At 35.9% G+C, this 27,364-nt stretch overlaps 2 protein-coding genes across 2 annotated transcripts; one reads left to right on the top strand and one right to left on the bottom strand.

The window, feature by feature from the left end:
* The first annotated feature begins 5,227 nt into the window (after window positions 1-5,227).
* LOC135155393 (uncharacterized) lies at window positions 5,228-8,834 on the top strand. Its single transcript, XM_064104291.1, has 2 exons — window positions 5,228-5,375; window positions 5,687-8,834. The coding sequence occupies exon 2, from the start codon at window positions 5,705-5,707 to the stop codon at window positions 6,785-6,787; it is 1,083 nt and encodes a 360-aa protein (XP_063960361.1). The 5' UTR covers window positions 5,228-5,375; window positions 5,687-5,704; the 3' UTR covers window positions 6,788-8,834.
* Window positions 8,835-9,935: 1,101 nt separating this feature from the next.
* On the bottom strand, window positions 9,936-22,179 carry LOC129267976 (sushi, nidogen and EGF-like domain-containing protein 1). The gene is made up of 6 exons (XM_064104290.1): window positions 22,079-22,179; window positions 20,360-20,486; window positions 17,436-17,566; window positions 16,182-16,469; window positions 15,734-15,853; window positions 9,936-11,522 (listed from the first exon to the last, which is right to left on the bottom strand). The coding sequence occupies exons 2-6, from the start codon at window positions 20,445-20,447 to the stop codon at window positions 11,304-11,306; spliced, it is 846 nt and encodes a 281-aa protein (XP_063960360.1). The 5' UTR covers window positions 20,448-20,486; window positions 22,079-22,179; the 3' UTR covers window positions 9,936-11,303.
* Window positions 22,180-27,364: the final 5,185 nt, after the last annotated feature.

The raw sequence follows: 27,364 nt of genomic DNA, 5'->3' as shown, positions 1-27,364 counted from the left end.
ATACACATGTATTTCATTCCTGCATATTTTCAAAATTGTGAAATTTGTATTACTATTAGTAGCTCCCTGCTTTAAAACTGCCTAGACATATTAGGCTGACTGTCGCTGACAGTCATATTACATATTATATTAAGTTGTTAATTAAGTTTAATTAACATTCTATCATTCGCCGCATCCACCGGCTCCGCCACCCCTGATACTTCAAACTTAATGTGCTATAATTTTTTTTCCTGATATTTTATTGATTCAATTTATAATAATATACTTAGCCTATAGTTCTAGCTTCAAAATGAGATCTTACTTAATAAATTTGGTGAAGATGCTGTGATGTAGCAACAATTTATCCATGGCACCGTGTGGAATATTTTTCATCCGCCAACCTTTTTTGCATACCCAACTTATGAAATGCGACCTATACATTATTCTACTATATGCAGAAAATACTTCAAAATATATATTATCTTACATTATCTTAGTATTGCAGTATTTGACCATTCGTTAGAAATAAAAATGTATGTGGTAAGTGGGCGAATATGTGTTTGCGTTTGTGCGGGCGCGTAATGATGGATGTGTATTTGTGTATAGAAAGGGGGAGACAGAGAGTGTGAGAAAGGGGGAGCGCGAGAAACAGTGAAGCCGAAAAGAGAGAAAACAAAACAGAGAGACAGATACAGAGGACGAGAGATAAAGAGGGGACGAGAGGGGGAGACCCGGATAGAGACAAAGAGAACAAGATAGGTAGAGGATAGAGAGAGCATGAGGGAAAGATAGAGAACGAAAACGATGATTTATTTAGAAATTGAAATTGATAATAAGTATAAAAACGATATTTGTAATTAAAAGCTACTACCGATCAAAATTTGGTAAAACGCTATAAGGTAAGGATCTAAATATTTTGTTGATCAATTTGTTGAAAGAAAAGGCGAACTGACCACTGATATTATTGACGGGGGTTTCTTAATCGGCAACCAGTCATATTGGCTATTTTATTGCTGAAAATTATGTTTATTCGAATTTTGTCCTCCAAGAACTAAGAAACTAGATAGACAACTGATTTTAATATGCATTGTGCTTCAACTTATCATAGTATAAGGAAGACATATCATACATAGATGTATGAAAATACGACATATTCATGAAAGAAAAGTGGGGATGTGACGTCATAAGCCCACCTAATGAAAATTGATGACATGCATATAACTTTTAAAAAAATCTTTCTGAACTTTAAAATTCGATAACTTCCTTATCATCGGATATTGAAGAAATTTTCAGCAATTTGCTACGTAAACTTTACTCTATTTGGGTATTTTGTTTAACCCGGAGCGCCTCTTCAATGATACGACCTCCCGGATGTACATTGCATTAGATTTGTTCGCCACGAAATCGGCAGTCAAATAATAATTTTTCCAATTAAAACTGACGACAATTCGATGAAACTTATTGTGGTAAACCAGTAAGGGGCATTTTTTTTTCTTGACATTTTTTTCGTCCATGAAAACACATTTTTCTGGTTAAGATCGTTTGCATTCTGTTATTAATTATCATTTGTGTTAAGTTCTTTTTTGTTCAATTTTTCTATTATTTTCGATTTGTCAAAAGAAATTTATCGCAATAATCGCATTATGAATTCTTCAGGACAACTGTGGAACGAATTTCGATTTGTCAAAGAACGACATATTTCAAATTTCTTTATAAAAATAAACAAGAATAACATGAATACCTTTCTAACTGCTAGAGATAAGTGAAAACGAAACATAAATCAAATCTGTGCTCTTTCTACACATTAAAAACTGAAATTCAGCAACATGGATGAATGTTATATTTTTTGGTTTACTGTATGAACTTACCAGATACCGTATTTGTGTAAATTCTAAACAAATGTTTATTTTTGATGAAACAATGATAAACTTGTTAAGCATTACATATTAACCATGCATTCTTATGTGATCGAATGAATTACAAGTATGAATTAATGCCTTTTTCCTTCTTCATGTTCTTGATCCATTGCATGCACAGTCTTCATTTTTTTTGTTATTATTATTTATTTATTTATTTATTTATTCATTTATTTATTTATTTATTTATTTATTTGGCCATAAAAACATTTAAAACATATACAATGTAAATGAAAAAATACAATTTGAAATTGAATAATTAAAAATGAAAAGGAGAAATGAAAGCAAAGAAGAAAAGACTTCAAAAGTTACTACTCTCATTCATATTTTGAGATAAGGTCCCTAGAAGTATCAGTTTCTTCACTGAAGTTGTGCACTGTTGCAAAGTTTTTAACACATTGGGAGGGGGCAGAACCCCCTCCCCCCAGAAAAGGGGAACACACTCACGCACATTTTTGTGTAATATTTTTACAAGTGGGGTTCATATTTCCTTAACCCGTTCCACCCGAAGAACGAGATAACTCGTGCACCGGATGCGTAATTTTAAGGATATTTTCTCACGAATTTTTAACATAGTTTTACAATGAAGTTGGTCATTTACATGTACATCGGTTGAAATTTTAAGCATTTAACTTATCAACCAAAGTGGTCCCTTCTTCAAAAGAGGTGATTTGCCCTTGGAAAATGTCGTAGAAAGATATTATTTCACTAGTAATCATCCCGAAATCAGCCCCAAGTAACCAGCCTTCCATGTAAGAATAATCAGCCAATCAAAACTCGGAGTGTGTTGTCCTCATTTGCATACTCAACACAGGGACGCCCGATGTTCGAGCGGAAAACCAATCGAAATGCCGCCCTGCTCGATTACGTTTCCCTATTTGCATATCAAAAAGCTCACCGGGCGATCGATCGTGACGTTGCGTTTCCTTATTTACATATGTGTTTCGGGGAAGGGAGATATATTCAAGGCTTTCCGGATGTTGGGAAAGCCCCGGGAAAGCCTAAAAATATACATTTCTATCGTGTTAGTACGGCATGGTGATTACAGAAAAATCAGTCTTTGCAAATCACCTGGACAAAAAAAATGAAGTAAATCTACAATTTTCTTGAAAAATTAATAAATGGGTTTTTCATGTATTTATCCACCATCCGGTGATAGCGTCATCGAAAAAAAATCATCTATTGAAAAAAGACAATAATTTCAACAATATAAACAACTGAAATAAAAATGTCAGTTATAATAATGATAATCATAATAATGAAAATAACAATAATGATAATAAAGTAATTAGGCCAAAAATCTTCACGGATGATTCAAAGTAAGCATTCTTTCTGCTTACATTGAAACATTTAAATGTAAGCAGAATTGAAACATGTAAATTGAAACATGTAAATTTAGTTATGTTATTTCCGTCTTCCTCGTTCCGTCATATTGATTTATAGAATATTGCTCTGAAAAAAATCATTATGAATTAGATATTAATCCGAAATATAAATTATTGATATTCATAGGCGCATTATCTTCAGTGAATATCAGAAGGTGGTTTCAGACCGCCTCGAAGTTCGTCAGTTCCAGGTATTCTCTGATCGGGAAATTTACCCCGATCAGAAAATACCAGGTATTTTGGTAATGTGAAAGCAAACTACGCGTAATTTCCCCGAAAGAAAATACCCGCTAAATAGTAGGTACTTGGCGAAATTACGAGAACTTTCGCGGGGATTTTTCCAAGGTCGCAGGTATTTTGGCAATGTGAAAGCAATTTACGGGAACTTTTAGCCCAGCGTGTCGTTGGGCACGGGCGCCGTGGGTGGCTGCTGGGCTAGTGGTTTTGAATCTCGCGCCTTGCCTGCTTATTAGACCATACTGCGCATGCTCCTAACTTCAGGAATTTATCCCGAAGGGTATGTTTCGGGGCGGTGTGAATGCAGGAATAATTAATGGGTATTTTTTAGCCTAAAAATGTTCTCGTAATTTAACCGGGATTCTTGTGATCGAGGCGGTTTGAAACCACCTAGAGAGAGAGAGAGAGGAAGAGGTGCATACAAACGCCCTATTCCATTTCTAACAAATAAACGGTTTGGAGGGATATCCACTCTGTAAATGTCTCCGCCCCCCCCCCCCCCCCACACAACTCATTTATGGAGTATGAATAAATAAATGGGACCCCCAATTCTTATGACGATAGCCCTTTTCTTTTTCAATCTGTTATCAATCGATATTCAACGGGACACGCCCGGTGTGGTACTTCCTGTGTTACGACGTATAACATTTCTTGCATAATTGGCAACGATAGGCAAATGGTATGGTATATACAAATATTGCAAAGCATGACTTGGAGAGCAAAAATTAAGAATAGAAAACACATTAGAGCTGTTAACATCCCCGATGAAGATATAAAGATGATAAGATGGAGAAAAATAATTGTCTGCGAAAACAGTGGCGTTAAGGGGGCATTTACCCCCCCCCCACGAAATTTGGAAAAACAAAATGTTTTGTATTATGCTGTCATTTCATAAGCATCCTATACCAAAGCCATGAAAGTTGTTTTTCGCTATTCAGATTTTAAAAACCTTTCTCATCAGAAAACAGAAAATAAATTATTCGTAAGTATTGAGTGCCACAAACTAAATATCGGGATTACGAGATTTTATACTATTTCATCTACATCACCTTTCACCTAAAAAATTACAGCGTTATATAGTCTCGTAACAAGACACACACAACCATTCTGAGACGGAAATGAACTTCCTCCTGCATTCCTGTCCTTACAAAAATAATTTGTTTAGTAATTATAATTGAAAAATAGAAAAAAAATATGAAAAAATACAGAAATCAAAAATGAATGAGGATTAATTATAGATTTAATAGGCTGATCCAGATCCAGTGCTTCGCCCCGCCCCCTACTCGCGGTGCCCCCCCCCCCCCCCCCAAAAAAAGAGAGAAAAACAATAAGCGAAAAAGTGGGGAAAATTGAAAAAAAAATTAGGAGTGAGAAGATTGGATAACAAATAAAGAAGTTATTGAATTTTAAACATTTGCATTATTCCCGTGAAACAGTTCTAGGCATGTCTTCATGAATATTCATTACATGGTCTGATGATGTCACATCCCCACTTTACTTTTTCTTTTGCATGAAATCATAATTGTTTCATTTTTTCATAAAATGTGTAAATGAAATGTCTTCATTATGAAGGATTAAGTAGCAGCAAGAAATAACTAATGCACATAACTGGCACACATCCGGGTGTGACGACCCCTTCAACAGTTAGTGAGTGCGTGTGTGGGGGTGTGTGTGTGGGTGTTCTCGCTATCACCAATATAAATTGTCGGTGATAGCACTTGGAGAAGACAGAAGACGAAGGGAATCCAAATTCCAGGCAGTTCTGACAATAACCAATAATCCTACCTCGTTCATATCGTTTGCATCTATCTACGATTGCTCGGATTAAGTGAAGGCGCTTCCATCGAATTTTATTAAAGTGAGTTTAATTTGCATCATTTTTGTAATCACATCTTAAAGAGTAATCCAACTTGTATGAGAGTGGAAAAAATCCGATTAAAAAAATAATGAAAGCTTTGAAATAAAATATTGGACAAGGAATAAGAAAATAACGTGTTTTTTTTTTTATGAGGTCACTAGACTATTCAAATTTGAAAAGGGGAAATTTGGTAAGTAAACACAGCCCGATATACTCAAGCTGCATATGCTTAAAATTAGAATCATTATGTTGATTTTAATGTTGGGTATCTTATTGTTATTTCCTCTGAATTTTTCTTCTATTTTTTTCAGGTGTTGATTGAGTGAACCATGGCAAGAATCGATGTCGACAACCACTTCACGGACGCCGAGGGTAACAATTATAACATTCACATGACAGACCACACCCAAGGTCCCTTCCAAGAAGTTTTAGATGGTATTTGCAATTTCATAATCAATACAGCCATTGGTGGACCTGGAATCATATGGACGGGTTGGGTGGAAATGATTCCGGGCAACTTCGTATACTGGGTTGATCCTGGAAGTCCCCTGTGTGTTTTCTTAGACGCGGAGGCATTGGTTCAACATCCTGACAACTTCCTCTGCTTCAGAAGGAACGGCAACGGGATTACAATTACCCACTTTGGCCCCTTCGGTTGGAATAAGGGTTGGGATTTGAAGAAAGTCAAGGCCGCTAGGAAACACGCTAAAGATTTGGCTAAAGAGGCCGAAAAGGAGCAACAGCGCATGGAGGAAGAGAGGGAAATTTGGGACAAAGAGGATCCCCCACTAAGCGAGAAGACACCCTCAAAGCGGCAGCAGCGGTTGCCAGGACTGAACCTTACCAAAAGCGAAGCTTTGGAGGAAATGCAGGCCAAAGTTCTCAAAAAAGTCGGTGGGCTGGTGGCGAGGAAGACGTTGGTTCGTGCAGCCATTGTGGCTGGGAAACAAGCAGTCAAAGCGATTGCAAAAGCTAGCGCCAAGGCGGCGCCAAAGTCTGTTTTGAAAAAGGTGCCACTTATTGGATTAGTGGCGGGAGTGGGCTTTGGCGTGTCGCGTGCTGTCCATGGTGATTTCGCTGGAGCGGGTATGGCAGTTGCCTCTGGAGCTGTTTCATTAGTACCAGGTGTCGGAACTGTCGCATCTCTCGCAATTGACGGCGCGCTTTTAGTAAGAGACGTCGGCGACGACATCAAGAAGGAAGCACAAGAGGAGGAAGCGAAACAAAAAGCACTCTACGACAAGGAGTTGCAAGAATGGACGGCCGACAAAGATAAAATGATCAGACTTATCGAGCATAGGATTGAAGAGTTGAGGAACGCCCAGGATGGGTGCAACCACTGTGTCGAAGGCTGCGACCATCTCATCGAATTATATAAAAAGGCTGGAGCCGGTGACGAAGCAAAAGAATAAAACGTAACTTTGAATATAAAAATGGTTAAATAGATTAATGACTTCTAGGGAGATTTCTATGGAAAATATTTTTTTGCCCTATTATTTACTTTAATTTTAAGTTAATCATCTACGCTTGTTCTCTTTCTAGATGCTATATTAAAACAATACAAATGAGCAAGTTTTATCAGTAGAGGAGATTGTTTAGCTCAAAAAGGTGATGATGAGACTTTTTTGTTATCAAATGTTACATTTGCCATGAATGCTATGAGGGGTTATTTGTACAGAATTGTAAATATTCCTTTTAACAGTACTCTTTTGAATATCATGTTTGGAAAATGGGTTTTTTAAACAAAATTGCTCTCTTTATTAATTGTTTCATTTTATAACATCTCTAATTTGGTGTTCGCTGTTTTATAACAGTGACATTTCAAAATTTATACCGAAGATTTGATTCGATCGAGTATTGCCATTATGGAAAGTTCCGACTATTATGAAACGGCGCCCTGACTGGGCATGTAAATGGATCAGATGTGACTTTCTCAGTGTACATGGTGTATATTTTAATATCATTATACAATAATCATAGGTTACAATTGTGGGTGTAAGCTTTACCAATAGTATCATTTTCGTTAAGTATGTTGTTAAGACAAGCTATACTACATTCACAAAAGATACATTTTGTGGGTGCTATAAGTCTAGGAGTATTCCGAGAATATATTTATATTTTTTCTTGTTTGGCTGAAGGAGGGTAAGAGGGATTTTTTTTATATAAAGAGTCAGATTACCTAAATATTACAAGTTTACCCGATAATGGTTTTAATTAATGAAGCATTGTTCATTATAAGACTATATTTGGCTGCTATGTTTCAAACATTTATTTTGGCTGGTGTGTTCCAAGAATTTATTTGCCTAAATAGTTTGCCTCTGCATTAGTTTCCCTTCATGTTTTTTTTTCTATATCGTATTCATATCTTTCTCATGTCATCATAAGATTGTCACTTGGTTATATGTACTTTATGTCATATTATGATAATGTCTCACGCATTGTAAATTTGTTTTGTGTAGGTCGCATGTCATAAGGTGGTAAAAATAGTTAAATGGTTTTAAAAAATATTGTTTTATATGTTATAGGTATTACCATTCTGTAATTAATAAAAAAAAGTTTGAAGTCTCAAATACTTTTATTTTCTTTAAAATGACTAATTAACAGCTAATTATTACATAGACATCAATGTAAATATGAATTTTGAAGTGTGCTTTTCTCAAAGTAGACCTGCAGCATATAAAATGGTGTCAAAAGTTAATGCAACATTGGATCACCCTAGTATTTTGCACTTTTAATCTTGTAACATCAATATAATCTTGTAACATCAATAATTAATTCTGGAACAAAAATTGAATAATTATCTGTTATTGTATGCATATTAATTACACTAATTAATTAACAATATCTAATTTCATATTTTTGCCCCCAAAATGCCTGTCGCTTTTTATGACTACATCATGGGTAGAAATTTTTGTTGCAATGATACACAAATTTTATACTAAAAATTAAGTTTACAAATAAGATGATTAACCAAATTTCTCCAGTTTACTAATTGATTAGGTTGCAGATCAGAGCTGACATACGCATGTATTTCATTCCTGCATATTTTCAAAATTGTGAAATTTGTATAACTATATTAGTAGCTCCCTGCTTTTAAACTGCCTAGACATATTAGGCTGACAGTCATGTTACATATTATATTAAGTTGTGTTTAATTAACATTCTATCATTCGCCGCATCCACCGGCTCCGCCACCCCTGTTTCTTCAAACTTAATGTGCTATAAATTTTGTTCCTGATATTTTATTGATTTGATTTATAGTAATATACTTAGCCTATAGTTCTAGCTTCAAAGTGACAACTTACTCAATAAATTTGGTCAAGATGTTGTGATGTAGCAACAATTTATCCATGTTGAAACCGTGTTGAAAATTGTTCATCCGCCACTCTTTTGCATACCCAACTTACATGACTTATGGAATGCGACCTGTATTATTCTAATAAATGCAGAAAATTCTCCAAAAAATATATATATTATATTACATTATCTTAGTATTTGACCGGTCGTTGGAAATAAAAATGTGTGTGGTAAGTGGGCGAATATGTGTGTGCGTTTGTGCGGGCGCGTAATGATGGATGTGTATGTGTGTATAGAAAGGGGGAGACAGAGAGTGCGAGAAAGGGGGAGCTCGAGAAAGAGTGTAGCCGAAAAGAGAGAACACAAAACAGAGAGACAGAGGACGAGAGAGAGAGACAAAGAGAACACGATAGGTAGAGGATAGAGAGAGCATGAGGGAAAGATAGAGAACGAAAACAATGATTTATTTAGAAATTGAAATTGATAATAAGTATAAAAACGATATTTGTAATGAAAAGCTACTACCGATCAAAATTTGGTAAAACGCTATAAGGTAAGGATCTAAATATTTTGTTGATCAATTTGTTGAAAGAAAAGGCGAACTGACCACTGATATTATTGACGGGGGTTTCTTAATCGGCAACCAGTCATATTGGCTATTTTATTGCTGAAAATTATGTTTATTCGAATTTTGTCCTCCAAGAACTAAGAAACTAGATAGACAACTGATTTTAACATTCATTGTGCTGCAACTTATCTTAGTATAAGGAAGACATATCATACATAGATGTATGAAAATACGACATAATCATGAAAGGTAAGTGGGGATGTGACGTCATAAGCCCACCTAATGAAAATTGATAATGACATGCATATAACTGTTTAAAAAATCTTGCTGAACTTTAAAATTCGATAACCTCCTTATTATCGGATATTGAAGAAATTTTTAGCAATTTGCTACGTAGACTTTACTCTATTTGGGTATATTTTTTTAGCCCGGAGCATCCCTTCAATGATACGACCTGCCGGATGTACATTGCATTCGATTTGTTCGCCACAGAATCGGCAGTCAAATAATAATTTTTCCAATTAAAACTGACGACAATTCGATGAAACTTATTGTGGTAAACCAGTAAGGGGCATTTTTTTTTCTTGACATTTTTTTCGTCCATGAAAACACATTTTTCTGGTTAAGATCGTTTGCATTCTGTTATTATTTATTATTCTTATTAAATTTTTTTTTTTCAATTTTTCTATTATTTTCGATTTGTCAAAAGAAATTTATCGCAATAATCGCAATATGAATTCTTCAGGACAACTGTGAAACGAGTTTCGATTTGTCAAAGAACGACATATTTCAAATTTCTTTTTTAAAATCCACAAGAATTACCTGTATACTACATTTCTTACTACTAGTATTAGTGAAAACGAAACATAAATCAAAACTGTGCTCTTTCTACACATTAAAAACTGAAATTCAGCAACACGGATGAATGTTATACTTTTTGGTTTACTGTATGAACTTCCCAGATACCGTATTTGTGTAAATTCTAAACAAATGTTTTTTTTTATGAAAGAACAATGATAAACATGTTAAGCATTTATACATATTATCCGTTCTTATTTGATCATTTCTTTTTCAATCTGTTATCAATCGATATTCAACGGGACACGCCCGGTGTGGTACTTCCTGTGTCACGACGTATAAAATTTCTTGCATAATTGGCAAAAGTCATTGCAAACTCACACACACATACACACAAAGAAACAATTTCATTTACATAGGTGAAACCTTAAAATCGATTGATGTTTAGTTTTTTAGATGTTTTGTGTTTTTTCCCCATCCTAAAAAGTTAATCTCGGTGTGAAATTGCTTTAATATGTTTCCAAGTGAATGGACCTGGGGGATTCGCTTTTCTACATATCGCAGAAAGTATTAAAAGGTCATCCATTGTAAAATGCTATTTGCTCGCTTTGAACAAATTAGCGACTTATTTTCGTTGAAAAATTAACTCAACAGTGAGGAAAAAATCACATTTAACAGTATGGTTCGCGCTTTGTAATGTCTTAAGAAACAGGTGATATGACAGGATATACAAATAGATTTGATGATAATGTTGATGATAATAATACATAATATTACTGTCTTGATTCAAATCATATGTATTTCCAACCTTGGATAGTCATTTACCCCAATAAAATACACAAGTAAGGGGTGATGCAAGAAAATATTCACAATCAAATCAATCGAATTCCTGGGCCCCTACTTACAAAGAGTTACGATTGATCCAATCAATCATAACTATGGTAAGCCAACAACGTCAACATCTAAAAAAACATGTTTGAACACCCCTTTGTTTCAAACATTTCATAGATGTGATGTATATTTATTCATTCATAGTTTTCTTGAAAATTCAGCGTGCTTCTCTTTGTTTACAGAAGACATTGTGCAAATTTCCTCAAGAAAAAAAAGATGACGTGGATGGATTTCCTTATCGGATCAATCGTAACTCTTTGTAAGACGGGTCCCTGATGTATTAAAAAAAATCGAAATATCAATTGTAACGAGAGCAGATTGGTTTATGCTTCTTGTTGCCAGAAGCAGGCAAGCAACCAAATGAATTACCAGAGTTATGATTGATTTGTGGGCACAAATTTTACTTGAAATGGATTGCAGAGCAACGCTCCATGAGAGTATTTACCCCCTTCGACTGGCAGGAAGTGAGTGACGTCATAAATCCACCGTCCATTGACCATCACGTTACTTGAAGCTTGGAGAAGCTTCATTTTAGATTTCCCCGAATCCGGTAAATAAAAATCAGTATTGCTCTTTCCATCGACGAAGCCAGCCTGCGTAAAGACATCAATAAAAAGTGCGAAAATATACGTATTTATCATCACAACACGTAAAACCATGTAGCTTTTCAGTAGTCTGCTGTGCAAGCCCTTCACTCGAGGTAAGGGTCTGAATGCGCAGCCTATAATGCATTGTGTACTGAAGGCCCTTTCGGTCAGGAATTGAAAACATTCTGCAGACACAGACCCTGATTGAAACTTTGATCAACAAGTGTGTCTCCACGCAAAGACTTCAAGACTTGCTGTTTCAATCCTGAGCGAGATGGCCTTCAATACACAAGGCATGGGATGAATAGGCTGCACATTCAGACCCTTAACTCAGTAAAGGTTCACACAGCAGACAGGATCGAAACAGCACGTTGCTAATCTTTACGTGGAAAACCATCTATTAATCAGAGTTTCAATCAAACTTTTCAGCAGTCCCCTCTATACCCAATAATAATAATAATATACAGTGCGTCCCACAAAAAACGAAATCGAGATTTATCGATGATTTATCATAGCTTAATCACAAATACAATAGACAAATGACCTACCATTTTAAAACTTAGAATCTCTTTTTTCATCTGGTATTACTTAGATAATTCCTCATTCACGCATGAGTGAGCAAAAACAATTTGAAGAAAGGATACCAAAAACTCATTGGCGGGCCGTATCTGGGTTTTAAAAAGAAAACCACATGACTAAAAAGTTCAATATCTGCTCTTTAATTTGATACCTCAATTACAGCAAATGGTCAAGAAATAACAAAGTTCTGGTTATTTGAAATAGACTTGAATTTCAATAATTTCATAAAATGAAGAGGTTTTACAGGCTAGCGTTCAAACACTCCCGACATTCCGTTTTGTTGACGATCAGCCATGCATTAAGTCTTTTGTTACCGTGCGATAGCTTCTGTGGGAAACCAGTGAAAACACGTTTATTTAATGAAATTATGGAAATACAAGCATTGTTTCGAGGGATCATAACCTTTTTACTTCTTGACCATTTTCTGTGATTAAGGTATCAAATAAAAGAGCAGATATTGAACTTTTCAGTCATGTGATTTTCTCTTTGAAATTCAGATACCCCCGCCAAATGAGTTTTTGTTGTGCTCACATTTACAATATTTTTTTTAGTATAAGTTGAAAGATTGCAAAATTCTCATCAGACGGAAAAAAACGTTTGACTTTGACAACACTATATGGAGGTCCTACTATCAAATATCTTTTTATTCAACTGCAGATGTCAACATGAGATGGTTTCAGTTCAAAATAGTGAATAGAATTATTAATATGAAAGATGCTTTGTTACGATTTCAATTAGTTATAGATAACTTATGTACTTTTTGTTATAATTATAAAGAAACTATTATGCATATTTTTTTGTTCTTGTGTCCACTCAAACGAAATATTTCTTGTTATTGTCACGCATTCACGGCCTATTTGAAGTTAAAATAAGTTTGTCACATGTTAGGCCTATGATTAAATCATCACTGTGGCAAGTTATTTCTTGCTATTGTCATGCATTCAGGGCTTATTTGAAGTTCAATTTTTGTCACATGTTAGGCCTATGAGTAACAGAATAGCAAGACTGGATTTGCATCTCCATCCATATCATGTTCATGTTCAGCACCAACTGCTACCAGCTGATTTTTCCTAGACGACTTAAATTTTCACAATGGTTTGTGAACCGGTGCAACCAAGATCGACAGTTCCTCCAGTTTTTTTACCATCGGAGATGAAGCAACGTTTCCATGGATGGAATGGTTAACACCCACAATGAGCACGAGTATGCTGAACTCCATCATCCAACGAGATATGCTTTTAATAAGAACATGAGCAGGAGAGTGTCTGGATTGGTCTTTGTGGCAATGATTCATTGATGGGACCTTACTTTTTAAGGCAACATCAATGGCAGGGCGTACCTTGACATACTGAACATTTTTATTGTGCCTGACATGGAACAGATCTTCCCCCGACAACAACGTGGAACATTCCGGAGGGCCTGGTGGGTTCAGGATGGGACCCCAGCCCACAGACTAATTGCTGTTAGGAATCATTTGACTGAACTCTTTGGCAATCGCATTATAGCTCTTCATTTCCCAGTTGACTGGCCTGCCCGTTCACCAGATCTGACACCATGCGATTTCTTTCTTTGGGGGTCTCTTAAAGGAAAAGTGTTCCAAACCCCAACGGCCACAATTCAGGAGCTGAGCCAACGGATAACAGGTGAAGTGAACAGATTACGACAAGATCAGGTGTGCTGTCAGGGACATGAGGAGGCGCTGCGACCTTTGCATCGAAAGGAATGGCGGTCATGTCGAGGGTACACATCCCTAAGCTATGCTCGTAAGAAATCAGACATTTCCTATGTCATTTCCAATCAAAGTGCAATTCTAACTTGCCACAGCGATGAATTCACACCCATTCACTACGTTGAATCATTCTCAGTCATGCCTGAGAGTTAGATAACCTAAGTGATATAACTGGGCAGAGGACTTATTGGACTATCTAACCATGAAAAAATAATGTGTAAATATTTTTCAGTTTTCTGAAAATTTGCTGTTGAAGTTGGGTTTACTTTTTTAGAGACACACTGTATATATATATAATGAGATGAAGCGAGGCTAACTCAACAGACGACGCAGGACACCGTGATTTGCTTTAGCTTTCGTCTTTTAATTGAGACTTCGTCAGAAGCGTCTGTAAATACAGACTATTGTGATCGTATGACTGTATCCTATCTCGTTCTTTAGGAAAGAACGAGATAGGATACAGTCATACGATCACAATAGTCTGTATTTACAGACGCTTCTGAGGAAAGAACGAGATAGGATACAGTCATACGATCACAATAGTCTGTATTTACAGACGCTTCTGACGAAGTCTCAATTAAAAGACGAAAGCTAAAGCAAATCACGAGTTCCTAAAGAACGAGATAGGATACAGTCATACGATCACAATAGTCTGTATTTACAGACGCTTCTGACGAAGTCTCAATTAAAAGACGAAAGCTAAAGCAAATCACGGCGTCCTGCGTCGTCTGTTGAGTTAGCCTCGCTTCATCTCATTATGTTAAATATTCACAGCTCAACAGCGATTGGTAGAAGTAAACTTATCATCACACTATATATATATATATATATATATATATATATATATATATATATATATATATATATATATATATATATATATATATATATATCTTGTATGGATTTTTTCTTTCCTTTGCATTCTACTTTTTTTATACAAATGTTACGACAATCATGGAATATTGTATTGTACATATTTAAATTTTGTGTCATATACTGTCTCAATTATTCAATTATGTATTGTCGAAAAATATGTTTTATAGTGATTTCAATAAAGGAACCCTGTGGAAGGGTTAAAAAGAAGAAAAAAACTATTTTTCGACATTTTTGTTGTAATGTATATGCATGGAACCAACTTTGTTGTAACGTTTTTGGATTCATCAGAGTTTTTGCCGTCAAATTTCATTGAAATGCTAACCACTCTGGCACTCTCCACACTCCCCGCGCACCCCCCCCCCCCTCTTTATATCTCTCTCTCCATATTTCCCTCTCCCCTTTGTGAGTGACTGGTATTTACATATTGCATGCCTAACGTCAATCTCTGTTGAACACGCCAGTCCCCCCTACCTTTTGCATCAACATATTCAACATTTTCACAGTAAACCCCCTGTCGACCAACGATGCATGTCGTGCATTGCTCTTCAAACCATCGCGGGATTGTGACGAAGAACATCTTTCTCATGCCAAACATGCGCATACAAGTCACCAAGAATTGCAACTGTACCCCAGTACTGTAACATTCCCTCACAAAAAAGTTAGCGGAAGGAATAATATTTCTCTGAAATTTACATGGAAAAGCTCTGATGAAACCAGAACCTAACAATTATTGGGTTTCCTACATGTACATTGAATCTCCAAACTTGGGAAAAGTAGGTTTTGTACACTTCGCCTTCGAAGGGCCATGACTTTGTTACCCGTGGCAATTGTGACGCAAGAAAGCTGTCAAATTAAATTAGATAAGCTACTCAGTTAAATAAAATAAAAATCACAAGAATAAATCGTGTATTTTAAAGTCTATGGACGAGCAAGTTATTCCCTTTAAAATAATAGTGCTCCCATTACCCCCCCCCCCCGGCGGAGAAAATATTTATAAAAAAAAACATGGGCTGAAAGCCCAAGCTCACCGCACCTGTGCATTGAAAGAGACTCCACTCTGGAAATTGCTTTTTGTCCAGAATAATCTAGCGTAGTTGAAGACGACAAAGGTTTTCTCTCCTGTCCCTGCAAGGACAACCTGAAATGTATTCTTCTGTATAAACGACATAATTCAAGGCAGAACAAAAGGGAGAAAGATATAAAGAAATAACAAAGAAAGAAAGAAAGAAAGGAGGAAAATGTGGGTAGAAACAAATATAATAAACTCGTAGATGTTGGAATTTCAAAAGAATCAGGTAAAACGGTCAGAGAGCAAAATGATAAGTAGCAATAAGTCTTAAGCAATTTTTATTTGATAGATAGTTGTGGACTTCTGCAAATCGCCGTTTTAACGTCTGGGCACCCCCAATATTACGGTATACCTTAGAGGTCTTTGGCATTTTTAAAGGTATGTGTAAAGAACATAATATGTGATGACTCACTTCGTGCGCTGGTACATTCTCTGCCTTTCGGACTTCACTCCATGTGACCACAAAGATCCATTCTATAAACGACCCAGCTCGGAAGTCGACGAGAACGTTATCCAGTTCCCGGACTAGCTCATCAGTCCTGTCATTGCTAATCTCCAGGTACGTTGCGGTACTACCCTCGACAAGCCTATTCCTCTGCAGGACGGGGAACACGGCTGCCAAGTCGCTGCCGGCAGTCAAGTCATCAGGCAGCTGTAGCGCCCTCTCAGCTCCAAAGTAGATCAGTCCATCAGAAGAGACCTATTCAAACCACAGTTCGACATTTCCTTTAAGCGAATCAAATCACTGTTCACTGGAACCCTTGTTTTGTTTCCATCTTATCTTATTTTAATAATCATTTTATAGGTTCCACGACATTTTCTCTAGCGACAATTGCTCCTACTGAAAATGCACACAATACCAAATAGAGGCGGTACCCGAGCTTCGAATCATTCTTCAGCTGGTTGACTGAATGAGACTGAATGATTTTGCTATTACTCATGTTTTCCATACACTCAAGCCCACATATGTGGGTTCAGTCTCCAATGATCCTTAATCCGAATCCTTAATCCTAATCCAAATCCTCACGTGATCCTTAATTAAAAAACTCTACCTCATGACCCTTGCTCTTAGCATAGAAATATATTTTTCGCAAGAACAAATTATGTCACTTAAATTTTACCAAAGTAACGTCCGATTGGGTGGCAGATCGTAAAGTGTGTAACTGGCTTTAATTACGTAATCTTCTTCATTGGAATCATCATAATTATCCTCACAACCACCAGGGGCCGTGGTACAGGGACAAGGGCCACAACCCCCTTCCAGAAACTCCATTATTTCTCAAGTATAAAGAAAATGAAGAATAATGTTTCAGTAGCATGTTTCAGGTCTGGGTCTGGTTACTCTGTCGATGTCTGTACTACCCCTGAAATGAATTGAGGAAAAAAAAATCCCTCACGTTTCTGTCCCCCCCCCCTTTCTCCCTCTAATTCATCCCCCCCCCCCCCCCGGTCACCATACCACCAACATCATCAAAAGCAGAGGTGGATCCAGGCGGCACATCCGAGCCCGCGGTTCCTCTCCTTTTTTAGAGTTTTATTTCTTTCTTTCTTGTTTTTCTTTTTTTACTTTGCTTTGTTCTGTTTGTCATTTTTCTGCACAAAAATCCCCCTTTGAGAAATCCTGGATCCGCCCCTGACCATCAGCTTCATTCATTGTTTTACTTACTCCAATGCCGTTATACTCGTTACCAGCGTATTGGATCTTGAAGCTCGTATTGACGTGAACAGAAATTCCATAGGGATGGTTGTCATCGGACACAACCAATGGAGTTCCTCGGTTTCCGGTATCCAAAATAACTGAAAGGAAATTAAACGGTAATAGGAAGTTTACGCATTTACTACGGATAAACTCTCTTCCTTTTAAAATGCAATTAAAATCAAATTGGAGAGCTGAGAGACTTTGTCAAAAAGTTGGTGGACTATGACGGCAGATCATCCGAAGATTTGCACCGGACGAACAATTGCAAATGTAGTTATCCGGAGTCAAAAATTCCGATGCTGTCCCGGTCCACCAACTTTCGACAAAAGCCTCTCAGCTCTCCATTGTGATTTGACTTGCATTTTCAAAGGAATCGAAACGTCGTAAATAGTTTCTCCGTAGTAATTGCGAAAAATCCGGATTAACATTATTTCATTTAATTTCATTTCGTTTATTTCCATTATGGTTGGGCAACGAGAATGCGAGTTCTGGTTTTACTTACTTCCTAAACTTTTTGGAAGGAGTTTCTGCATTTGTATTCATGTATTCATAAATCAATTAAATCCCAGTCATGGCGTAATTTCCTTCGGCAAGAAATGTTTCCACATTGTGCTGCACTCAATGGGAACCGATCAGGAAGTGAAATGCTTTGGCGCCGTAATTATATATATATATGGTAAAGAAATGGATGAAGAGAACAATGGTAGGCGTAGCTTAAATCAAGGTTCCCCAGAGAGCTATCTACCCTTTGGAAAAATTGGTGTTGCCGAAAAAATGTCTCTGCCGGGAATCGAACCCGGCCCCCCAGATTTGAACACCGGTGCCTTAACCACTAGACCACAGAGACGGGTTAGTGGCTAGGGCGACCCCGATCCGATTGACCGTCAGATAGACAGATTTCGACACTATACCAATTATAATTTCTTTTGTCAGGTGAAGGTGGGTTTTGAACAATGACAAGCCGCCATGCCTCAGCTGGATCAAAGCTATTGCTTTGATACAGTACACGTATGGGAGAAAGTATACAAATATATATATATATATATTTGATTTCTTTATTTCCACAATCTGTTAAAAAAATACAGGTACAACAGAATTAAAAAAACGCATTCGGACACGAATACAAAAGGGTACATTATGAATACAGCAAATAACAGAAAGTGGTGGGACTAACAATAGGCCTCAATTGTTAATCCCACTTTCTGTTCGACATTTCTGATAAAGGTCTTAAGACTTTTCAAAGGTCAATCCCTATGACACAAAAGAGCTACAAAAACGAAAAACAGAGGGGGAAGAGGAACGGGTAAGGCAAATTAATAGTTCTGAGTTCAAAGGAAAATTTCTGAATGTTCGTTTAAAAGTCGAAAGACTTTGCCAAGACTTCAGGCTACTCGGAAGGCTATTCCACCTACTCGGTCCCGAGTATTTAACGGTTGATCTAGAAAAATTATGTTTGTAATTTGGTATAACATATAAATTATCGTTCTGTCGTATATCATATACATATATTTTCTTAATAAAAAAAAATTACCTAAAAGGTTTGGCAAGGACTTATGGACTTATTCATACATTAATAATGTTAATATACAGGGAGAAAATTTGTGAATATCATAGATATTCAATAGTTTCTTTTCTTTTAATAAAGGGTTTGAGTGAGTGTAGGGCTTATAGTTTGTAGTTATCCGTATTGCACCCTTTTGAAAAAAAAAAAAAAAATCGATTTAAAAGATGGATCCAGTTTCGACTGACCAGGGGTCCGTTGCAGAAAGAGTTGCAAGCAAACGCAACTCTAAAAATCATGCGCAACTTGATTTTCATCCAATCAACAGCGCGTATTTTGGACTTGCGATTGATTTTTTGACTTGCGTTTAAACGCAACTCTTTCTGCAACGGACCCCAGGGGCAGTATTCTGACAATTGCCGAAAGAGAAATATTCTTGTTTCTTCAGAGTTACAATAATATCCGTATTCTGACAATTCTAGGATCTTTTCTCGTAATTTGTTCTTGTAACTTTCACTTAGCGCTTATGATGTTAGAGCCATAATGATGCATCAAGTTAAAAGCGTCGCATATATCTATCAATATTATTAAATCAATATCTTTATATTATAGCAATGATTTAAATTAATATAATTTAGAGTTGACATTCGAATAGATAAATAATACTAACAAAGACTGATAATTATATTATACATAAAGCATGTAAAATAGTGAATTCGATACAAAAAAGGGGCTAAAATATCCCGGGGGCCACTTCCATTGACGAGTGGATACCATGCGCGACCATGGGGTCTCGAAAAGCACCTTAAACACGTATTTTCCATATTCCGAAAATGCACCCCTTAACAAGTATTGGTGGGTGAAACCCTACCCTTAACAAGTATTGAAAACAAAACAATACTCTTGGCAAGTATTCCCTGAATTGACCCCCTAAACAAGTACAACGATATTTTTATTGTTATGTGCACTGTCGTCGGTTTTACCTGATTGGGTTTAGTACAGCCCCTGCACCTCCCACATCTCGCGCAAAATCATACTCTAAACACGTAGTGTTGACTCATGGGGCAAAAAGTACATCCTTTATAAAACATTTTAGTCTTAATTTTTTACACCCTCGCAAATTTGACCCTAAACTCGTAGCTTTCCTAGCGAAAATAGATACCCCTTTTTCATTATTTTAGTGATTATGACACCCTTATTACGTTACGTACGTAACGTCCCCTGTCTTGAAAAAGACATCCTTTTTACGTGCTTTTTTGTTTGGTTGCGCATGGTATCCACTCGCCAATGTAAGTGGCCCCCGGGTAAAATACAAAGTTTGACAAGTGATAATATCACCAATTTAGCGTCAACCTTCTGTCTGGACGAAATTGACCTTGAAAATGTCTACCTGAAGCATGGATGGAACCAGATGACAAAACGACGAGCAGAAAGATATGTATGATACCGAGTCTCTTGCTCCCCACTTGTTGAGACATCTTGGTGTTTGATTTCTCTCAAAGGAAGCCTCCAACTTTCTAAGAGAATGATAATATTACTTAGAACAGACACAAAAAAACAGTAAGAACGCTGTTTAGAATTGTATACATCGCTATTTATTATGAGATCATTGCGGTAGTTGTTTAAAGGCCACCGCACACCTTACAACTGGTCGGCGACTCGATTTCAGAATAAAATGTAGTAGAATTTGATGCTAATATTGAGACTTGGAATATCTTACTGTGTAATGTTCTAAATCATCGTACGAATACCTATGTTCTAATCTGTGACTATGCTATCATCCTCCTTAGAATAAAAGCGAATTCAATATCTAGTCGTAATGACGTCATAGCAGTCGTACGATTGACCACGATTTGAAACTAATTTGGCCTTTACTCAAAAATAAAAGCTTGCAATCTTTCAAAATGGTTATATTAGTATTCTTTCAATTGATTTCAACCTCAAATAAAATGATTTATTTTTATTTATTTATTTAAAAACAGGGAAGCCCATTCAACAATGTGTTGGTCTCCCATGGGGCCCTGTGACAGTGTACATAGCATAACACATGTCCCATTCACATTTTCAGAAAATAAGCAAAATGCGATTTGTTCCAAAATCGGATCGCGAACAGTCGTAAGGTGTGCGGTGGCCTTAACAGATTAAACAACCATGCTTGATTTATTGAGAACAACATATTGATAATCAAACTCTGTTGCTTAAGATTTTAAACACATGTTTAAACTGTTATGTTCATATAGCGAGCAGCGTTGTGCAAATATGTTAAACGGTGTTTTAACCGTACAACGAGCCCCCAAAAAGGAAGTCTGCTTTGATAAAAGCAGGAAAAATTAGGATGAAATGTCCTGAATGTTCGCTGAAAATCCGTCACGATATAACGGACTAATGATTTTTTTTTTATTTCTATTCTGTGACGTTATAGACGAACATCTCCTCCATACGTCGTGTGATATATTTCTAGATAGATGGTGCCATATAGATGCCTATTGTTATTATCATTATTATTATTATTATTATCATCAAAAAAATATATATATATTTTCCCGAAAAACTGAAAGTGATTTTATTTGCGTGGGGGATAAATCATCAGACAAATCATTTCATCATGTTCCATTACAAATATTGAAATTGTGAAATTTATATTATATGATATGAGGAAACTTTCCGAAATATAAAATAAATCGAACTCTTTCAAAACCAGACCCGCCCCCCTAAACACACACACGCACACAGATAAAGAGTAATACACACATCATCATTATGCTGACCATATCCAGACTCATGCAATCTATTGCACACAAACACCCTACCTCCCACACCGGGCTCCCACACACACACCCCAGCAACGAAACATTAACACACATATTATCCGTCGACATCAAATTGCATACATTATTTACGTAAAAGCACACGCCCACATCCTCACCATTCACACCTCACACATACTCTAAATTAGGGAAGAAGATAGGAGAAGCATTACAGTTATACAATTTAAGTCGAAATTTATATGAAATAATGCGGTGATAATACAGGCTACAGGCAACATGTCATCATACAATACGATGAGAAAATAATGATATTCAATGAAAGGCAATTTAAGGTAACTTACCAGTTTAGTTGCGCTGTTAAAATACTAACTATTAAAACAACGAGTTTTGATTGCCCTTCACTGGGCTCGATAATGCCTGTAACAACACACTCAATCGGCACAGTGATTCCAAACAGAAAACTTAACATTTCTATCTGGTAAAAACCATATTGAACCTTAAAATCAATAAATAGTCTGAATAAAACAATGCGGCAGATGCTATTTTTTGACACAATGTAAGGACGTTTGTATCTTGCTTACTTTATCATAACAGAATGCTTCATCATTTAATAGCAAAAGAATGTAGGGAACATGACGTATGGCGCTGTGACTGGAATTAGGGTGTGTTTAAAGGAATGGTAGTGCTAATTTATCTAGCTATTTATTTAGCAATATTATCTCTTCGTTTTTTGAGTGTATAAGTACTTCGGAGACCAAAAACAAAAGATTGAATGACAAGTTCTTTATGTTTGTGCGCTGTCTATAGTCTTTATTTCATTTCCATATTCAAACTTATTACGAAGTAATATGAAATATTTACAAATATATATATATATACATATATATATTAAATGATGAACATTGTAACATAATCGGTGATTTAAAACAGACTTAAGATTGTAGATAAGCACCATAAATGAGGGCATAATTTTGAGATGGTGCACTAAAAGAAATGCTTGTAAAGTGTGGAACCCCAGTGAAAATATATATAAGTAGTTGGCTACTTTCAAATATATGTGTGTGTGCGTGAGGGAGGGAGGTAGGGTGTGTGTGTGTGTGTGCTCACGCGCGTGTAAATATAAAAATGCCCCCATTTTATTCAGAAATGATGAAGGCTTGGCAAGACTTAAGGAGATTTCGTTATTCTGAAGAGGAGGTTAACCCTATTATATTCAATAATCAACATATTTGTATAAAAGGTAAAACAATTTTTGACAATGATCTTTTTAATAAAGGAATATTTAGCGTTGATCAAATCTTTGATAATGGCCACTTGAAGCCTGTGACTTTTTTTCAAAATCTCGGTATTACCGCAAATCAACTTCTCCAAATAATAGATATTGTGCACGTTATACCAGCAAGCTGGAAAAATTTTAATAGTTTAATAAAGTTTAAAAAAATTGATTTGGTAGACTTTGGGATAAGTATGAATATTGGAAAACAGGAAACAGCTTTTGAAGTAATTAAATAAAAAACAATTTATAACTTGTTTATTACTAAGCTACAAGAGCTATACAAGTTAACACTTAAGGATGGTCACAGTGATTTTGATTTTACTGATGTAGAAATTTGTAAATTATTTGAATATATCAGGAGTACAACTCTTATAAGAAAACAAAGGGAATTCCAGTTTATGCTTTTACATGGAGCAATATATACAAAAGAGCATTTGATGAGATTTGGTCTCGTGGGAGATAATTATTGTTCGTTTGGTTGTACAAAAACTGAATCGTACTTTCATATACTCATGGATTGCATAAAAGTTAAACCTCTTTGGCAATTTTGTATTGATCATTTTTGTTTAGCTGAATTAAGAACTTTGAATTGGAGGGAAATATTCTTAGGGTTACCTGGAAATTCTTGTAGAATTAAATGTGTCAATTCTGTTATTCTTTTTATTAAATATGCAATTTTTAATTCCAGAGCTGAAGGCCGGGTACCGTCATTTATTAAAATACACAAATATATAACGGGTTGTATAGAAGAAGAAAGACGCCTGGCAACGAAGTCAGGCAAGTTAAGTTTACATTTGCAGAAATGGGATGAACTGAAGGTGAAAAGGGATTTGAATGTGAACAGGTGGGATGTGTCTAGTGTGGTGCGAGTGTGAATCCTGGTGTGTATGTTGATGTTTTTTTTTCTTTTTACTAGTTCTTTTCAATTTCCCCTTCTCTTGTATCAATATGATTTGCAGGTTTTTTTTCTTTCTGTATCCTATTGCGCCAAAATGTTAAACGTTCATTATGCAGATTTGTATATATTATGTTTGTTTACGTATGCGTGGTATGTGCATGTGTGTATGGGTGTTAAGGTGGGCGTGTGTATGTGTGTATAATTATGTAAAGTTATGTTGAAGCTTGATTTAAAATGGGATGCAATGATAATACATTTAGGTTGATTTCTGTTCTCTGCAAATCATTTATATAGCCATTTAACATTAATTATTATTGAAATACATAGAGGGTTGGGGACTCAGTTGAGTTATTTTTTTTTTCAGATATAAAAGTATAATTTTAACTCTTACTCTGCCAGGCCCAATACCCCTCTACTGCCAGGGATATTCGAGGGAACCCTAGATTGACCGAAATGTGAGCAGCGACTGATTTTAAAACGGTCATAATTCTTTACCCGTACGTTGTATAATAAAACCTTCTACACATGAAATGATGCATGGTTCATGGGCTTTATGGTCGTGTTATTATCTTTCATATTCGCGTTAGGAAAAATGGAGAAAAGATGTAATATTTTACATCGTTTTTTTTTCAATAAGTAAAACCTAGAAAATTATGATTTCATGAACATTTCACAGAGTAAATAACATGAGGAATTGTAGAGATACCAAGAAATTAAGAAGATAAAATGAAAGTTCAATGTTTACTCTTTCAAATGACGTATTTAATAATGAAATTGAACAAAAAGAAATAACGAAAAATAATGCTCTTTTGAATAAAATACTATTTTGCTATTCAAGTTATTTCCTCTGAAGTACGATAAAGCGACCTGTTCCAAAAAAGGGCATTGTCGCCGATCAAGTGACCAATCACAGCACAGCTGCGATCCCCACGCAAACACACAAAATAATATATTAGAGCCATGTATCTTCAAAGTGCGGCCAACCGTACCCTTTATTCGTGTAGTCTTCAAAATAAGACTCTGTAATTTTTTTATTCGTAGTGTAACAAACAAAGTTATTGCCAGTCAGAAGGAGACAAAATATAAAAGAACTAAAGATGATATATTGAAATATAGATAAAGAGGGGTCGGACAGTTTCAATACTTAAAAGTTTGGGGTATAAAATCCCACAAAATAATATGGGCGTTTATGGCAAAGTGCACAGAAGTAAGAAAAAAAAGGTTTATTTTTCGTGAATCAAAGAAGAGGGAATGCAAATCAGTTACAAACAAAAAAATCAATACAAATTTTCAAAAAGGAAATAGGCCTATTTGTTCTGAATTACTGGTCTGACCAAAGTAGCCACCTGTTAACATTCTACGTGACTACATTCTTTTGGTCATGCCACCAAGTCATGAACAATAGATGCCCAGACTCTCTTTCATGAGGAATCTCTAATCCGCGCTCCCTTCTGACCTATTATCTAGGAGAGTAATTTAGCACAGGATGTTCATAGAAATCGGGGCTCACGCGCGTCTTTTGATTTGACATTTGAATACTTTCAAAGGTTCCGGTATTGATTTCTTATGGGTGACCCAGGTAAAGAGAAAACAATTTGCCCCCCTACAGAAAAATCCTGCATCCGCCCAGGGCCTCCCCAGCTCGTAGCACTATCCGTGGTAAAAGAAATAATTTCTTCAGATAACATAGTGTACAATAATATGCGTGGTATAAAGAAATGTAATATTCAACCCGTTATCATCGTTATCATTTTCATTTCTACTCTCTAAAGTCGTTTTAAAATCCCCTTGATAGTGACGTCAATGATGCAGCAACTAACAGGTCGGTCTGATCGGTTTTGTTATCCATTTCTTTCTTTTACTCAAAACATCTTGAGACGAATAAAGCGGCATTATCGGCCGTTTTAATTATCACATGTATTTGTTTTGCTTCTTCCTATTTTATTCGAGGAGAATATTGAACGATTCATATTTTTGTGAGAAGTTTGAATATGATATTGATAAGCATAACAATGTCAATCATTCTTTTTTTATGGTTTGGGCTATAAAAACACAAACGAATATAAACCGTTATTTACCTGATCTTAAGTTTATGAAGAGAGAGTTTGGCTGCAGAAGGAATGCAATTTATATGATTTCAACAATTATTTTTGAATAATAATCATAATGATGATGATGATGATTCTGATGGCAATAACATTAATAATAAGAAGGTGAAGGAGAATAATAATGATAATAATAGCAATAACAATAATGATAATAATGATTACGATAATAGTAATACTAATAATGATAATAATAACAATAATAAATGAATAAATAAATAATGAGTGTGATGATTGCAGTGCGATGAGAGTTGGAAATGACAGCCTTCTTTACTCATATATTTATAACGAGAACAATTTTGTGACAATGCTAAAAAAACAAAGTATAAGACCTTTCCCCCCACCTCCCCCCCTACCCCCAAAAAATCTCCCCCAAACCGTGCACATTTGCAGGCAGAAAAAAGCCTTGACACAAGAATACTACCATACCGGCCTGCAAAAGAACCGATCGATAGCTCATGAATATTCATAAAACAATAGCGAATGGGCGAGTAGCGTTGGGTGAGAGACATTGTACCGCTCTGTCATTGGTCAATTCTGAGCTGAATGCCTTCGCACACTCGCCTTTGCTCTGCCCATAGAAATACGTGTATTGCTACACACAACCTTTATATCACACGTGTCTATAGGGGAAATCTTGATTCAGATCGCGGCAATATCCGAAATCAACTCTTCAAAATAATGATGCAAAAATGCCATTTTACTCAAAAAATGTCTATGTAAACCACTATTTTTTAAATAACAAAATCAATTGTGAATTCCTTGCCAATATAACAACATAAAAAACACAGAATATAGTGTTGATTTTCTGGCTGTAAAATTGGTTAAACAAAAAAAAGTTACTTGGGCAACTATAGCTGCCAGTGGCACTAGAGGGCTATGGGCAACTATAGCTGCCAATGGCTCCTAAAGAGTTAAGGAGTTTCATTCCGTCCTTATTTGCTTCAGTTCTTGGTAAATATATATGTACTTTTTTGCATATCCTTGTTGATATGAAATGAAGATTTGTATTTTGTTTTGTATTTATCTGCCGTTTATGTAATTCATTTGAATGAAATCCTTAATAAAAACATATTGAAAAAAAAAAAAAAGTGGGTGTGGTTGTGTGCGTGTGTTTATAGGAAAGAGACAACTGAAGAGCATGAGACGAAAATGGGGAGATCAGATTGATGTAAATAGGTCCATCCGGGTAAAGCCAGGGGAATAATAGAGCCTATCCAAAATATCTTGCTAAGACGATAGATGACAACGTGATATGTGCTACACAATAGAATGGGCGAATATTCGGCCATGGTTCCCTAAGCAGATGGGGTTTTATTTCCCAATTTTGCTATGGATACGTTATTTG

The sequence above is a fragment of the Lytechinus pictus genome, chromosome 9 (genome assembly GCF_037042905.1).
Source record: "Lytechinus pictus isolate F3 Inbred chromosome 9, Lp3.0, whole genome shotgun sequence".
Taxonomy (NCBI): Eukaryota; Metazoa; Echinodermata; class Echinoidea; order Temnopleuroida; family Toxopneustidae; genus Lytechinus; species Lytechinus pictus.
Note: the sequence above shows the minus strand (reverse complement) of the source record. Positions and strands in the feature narration are given on the sequence as shown.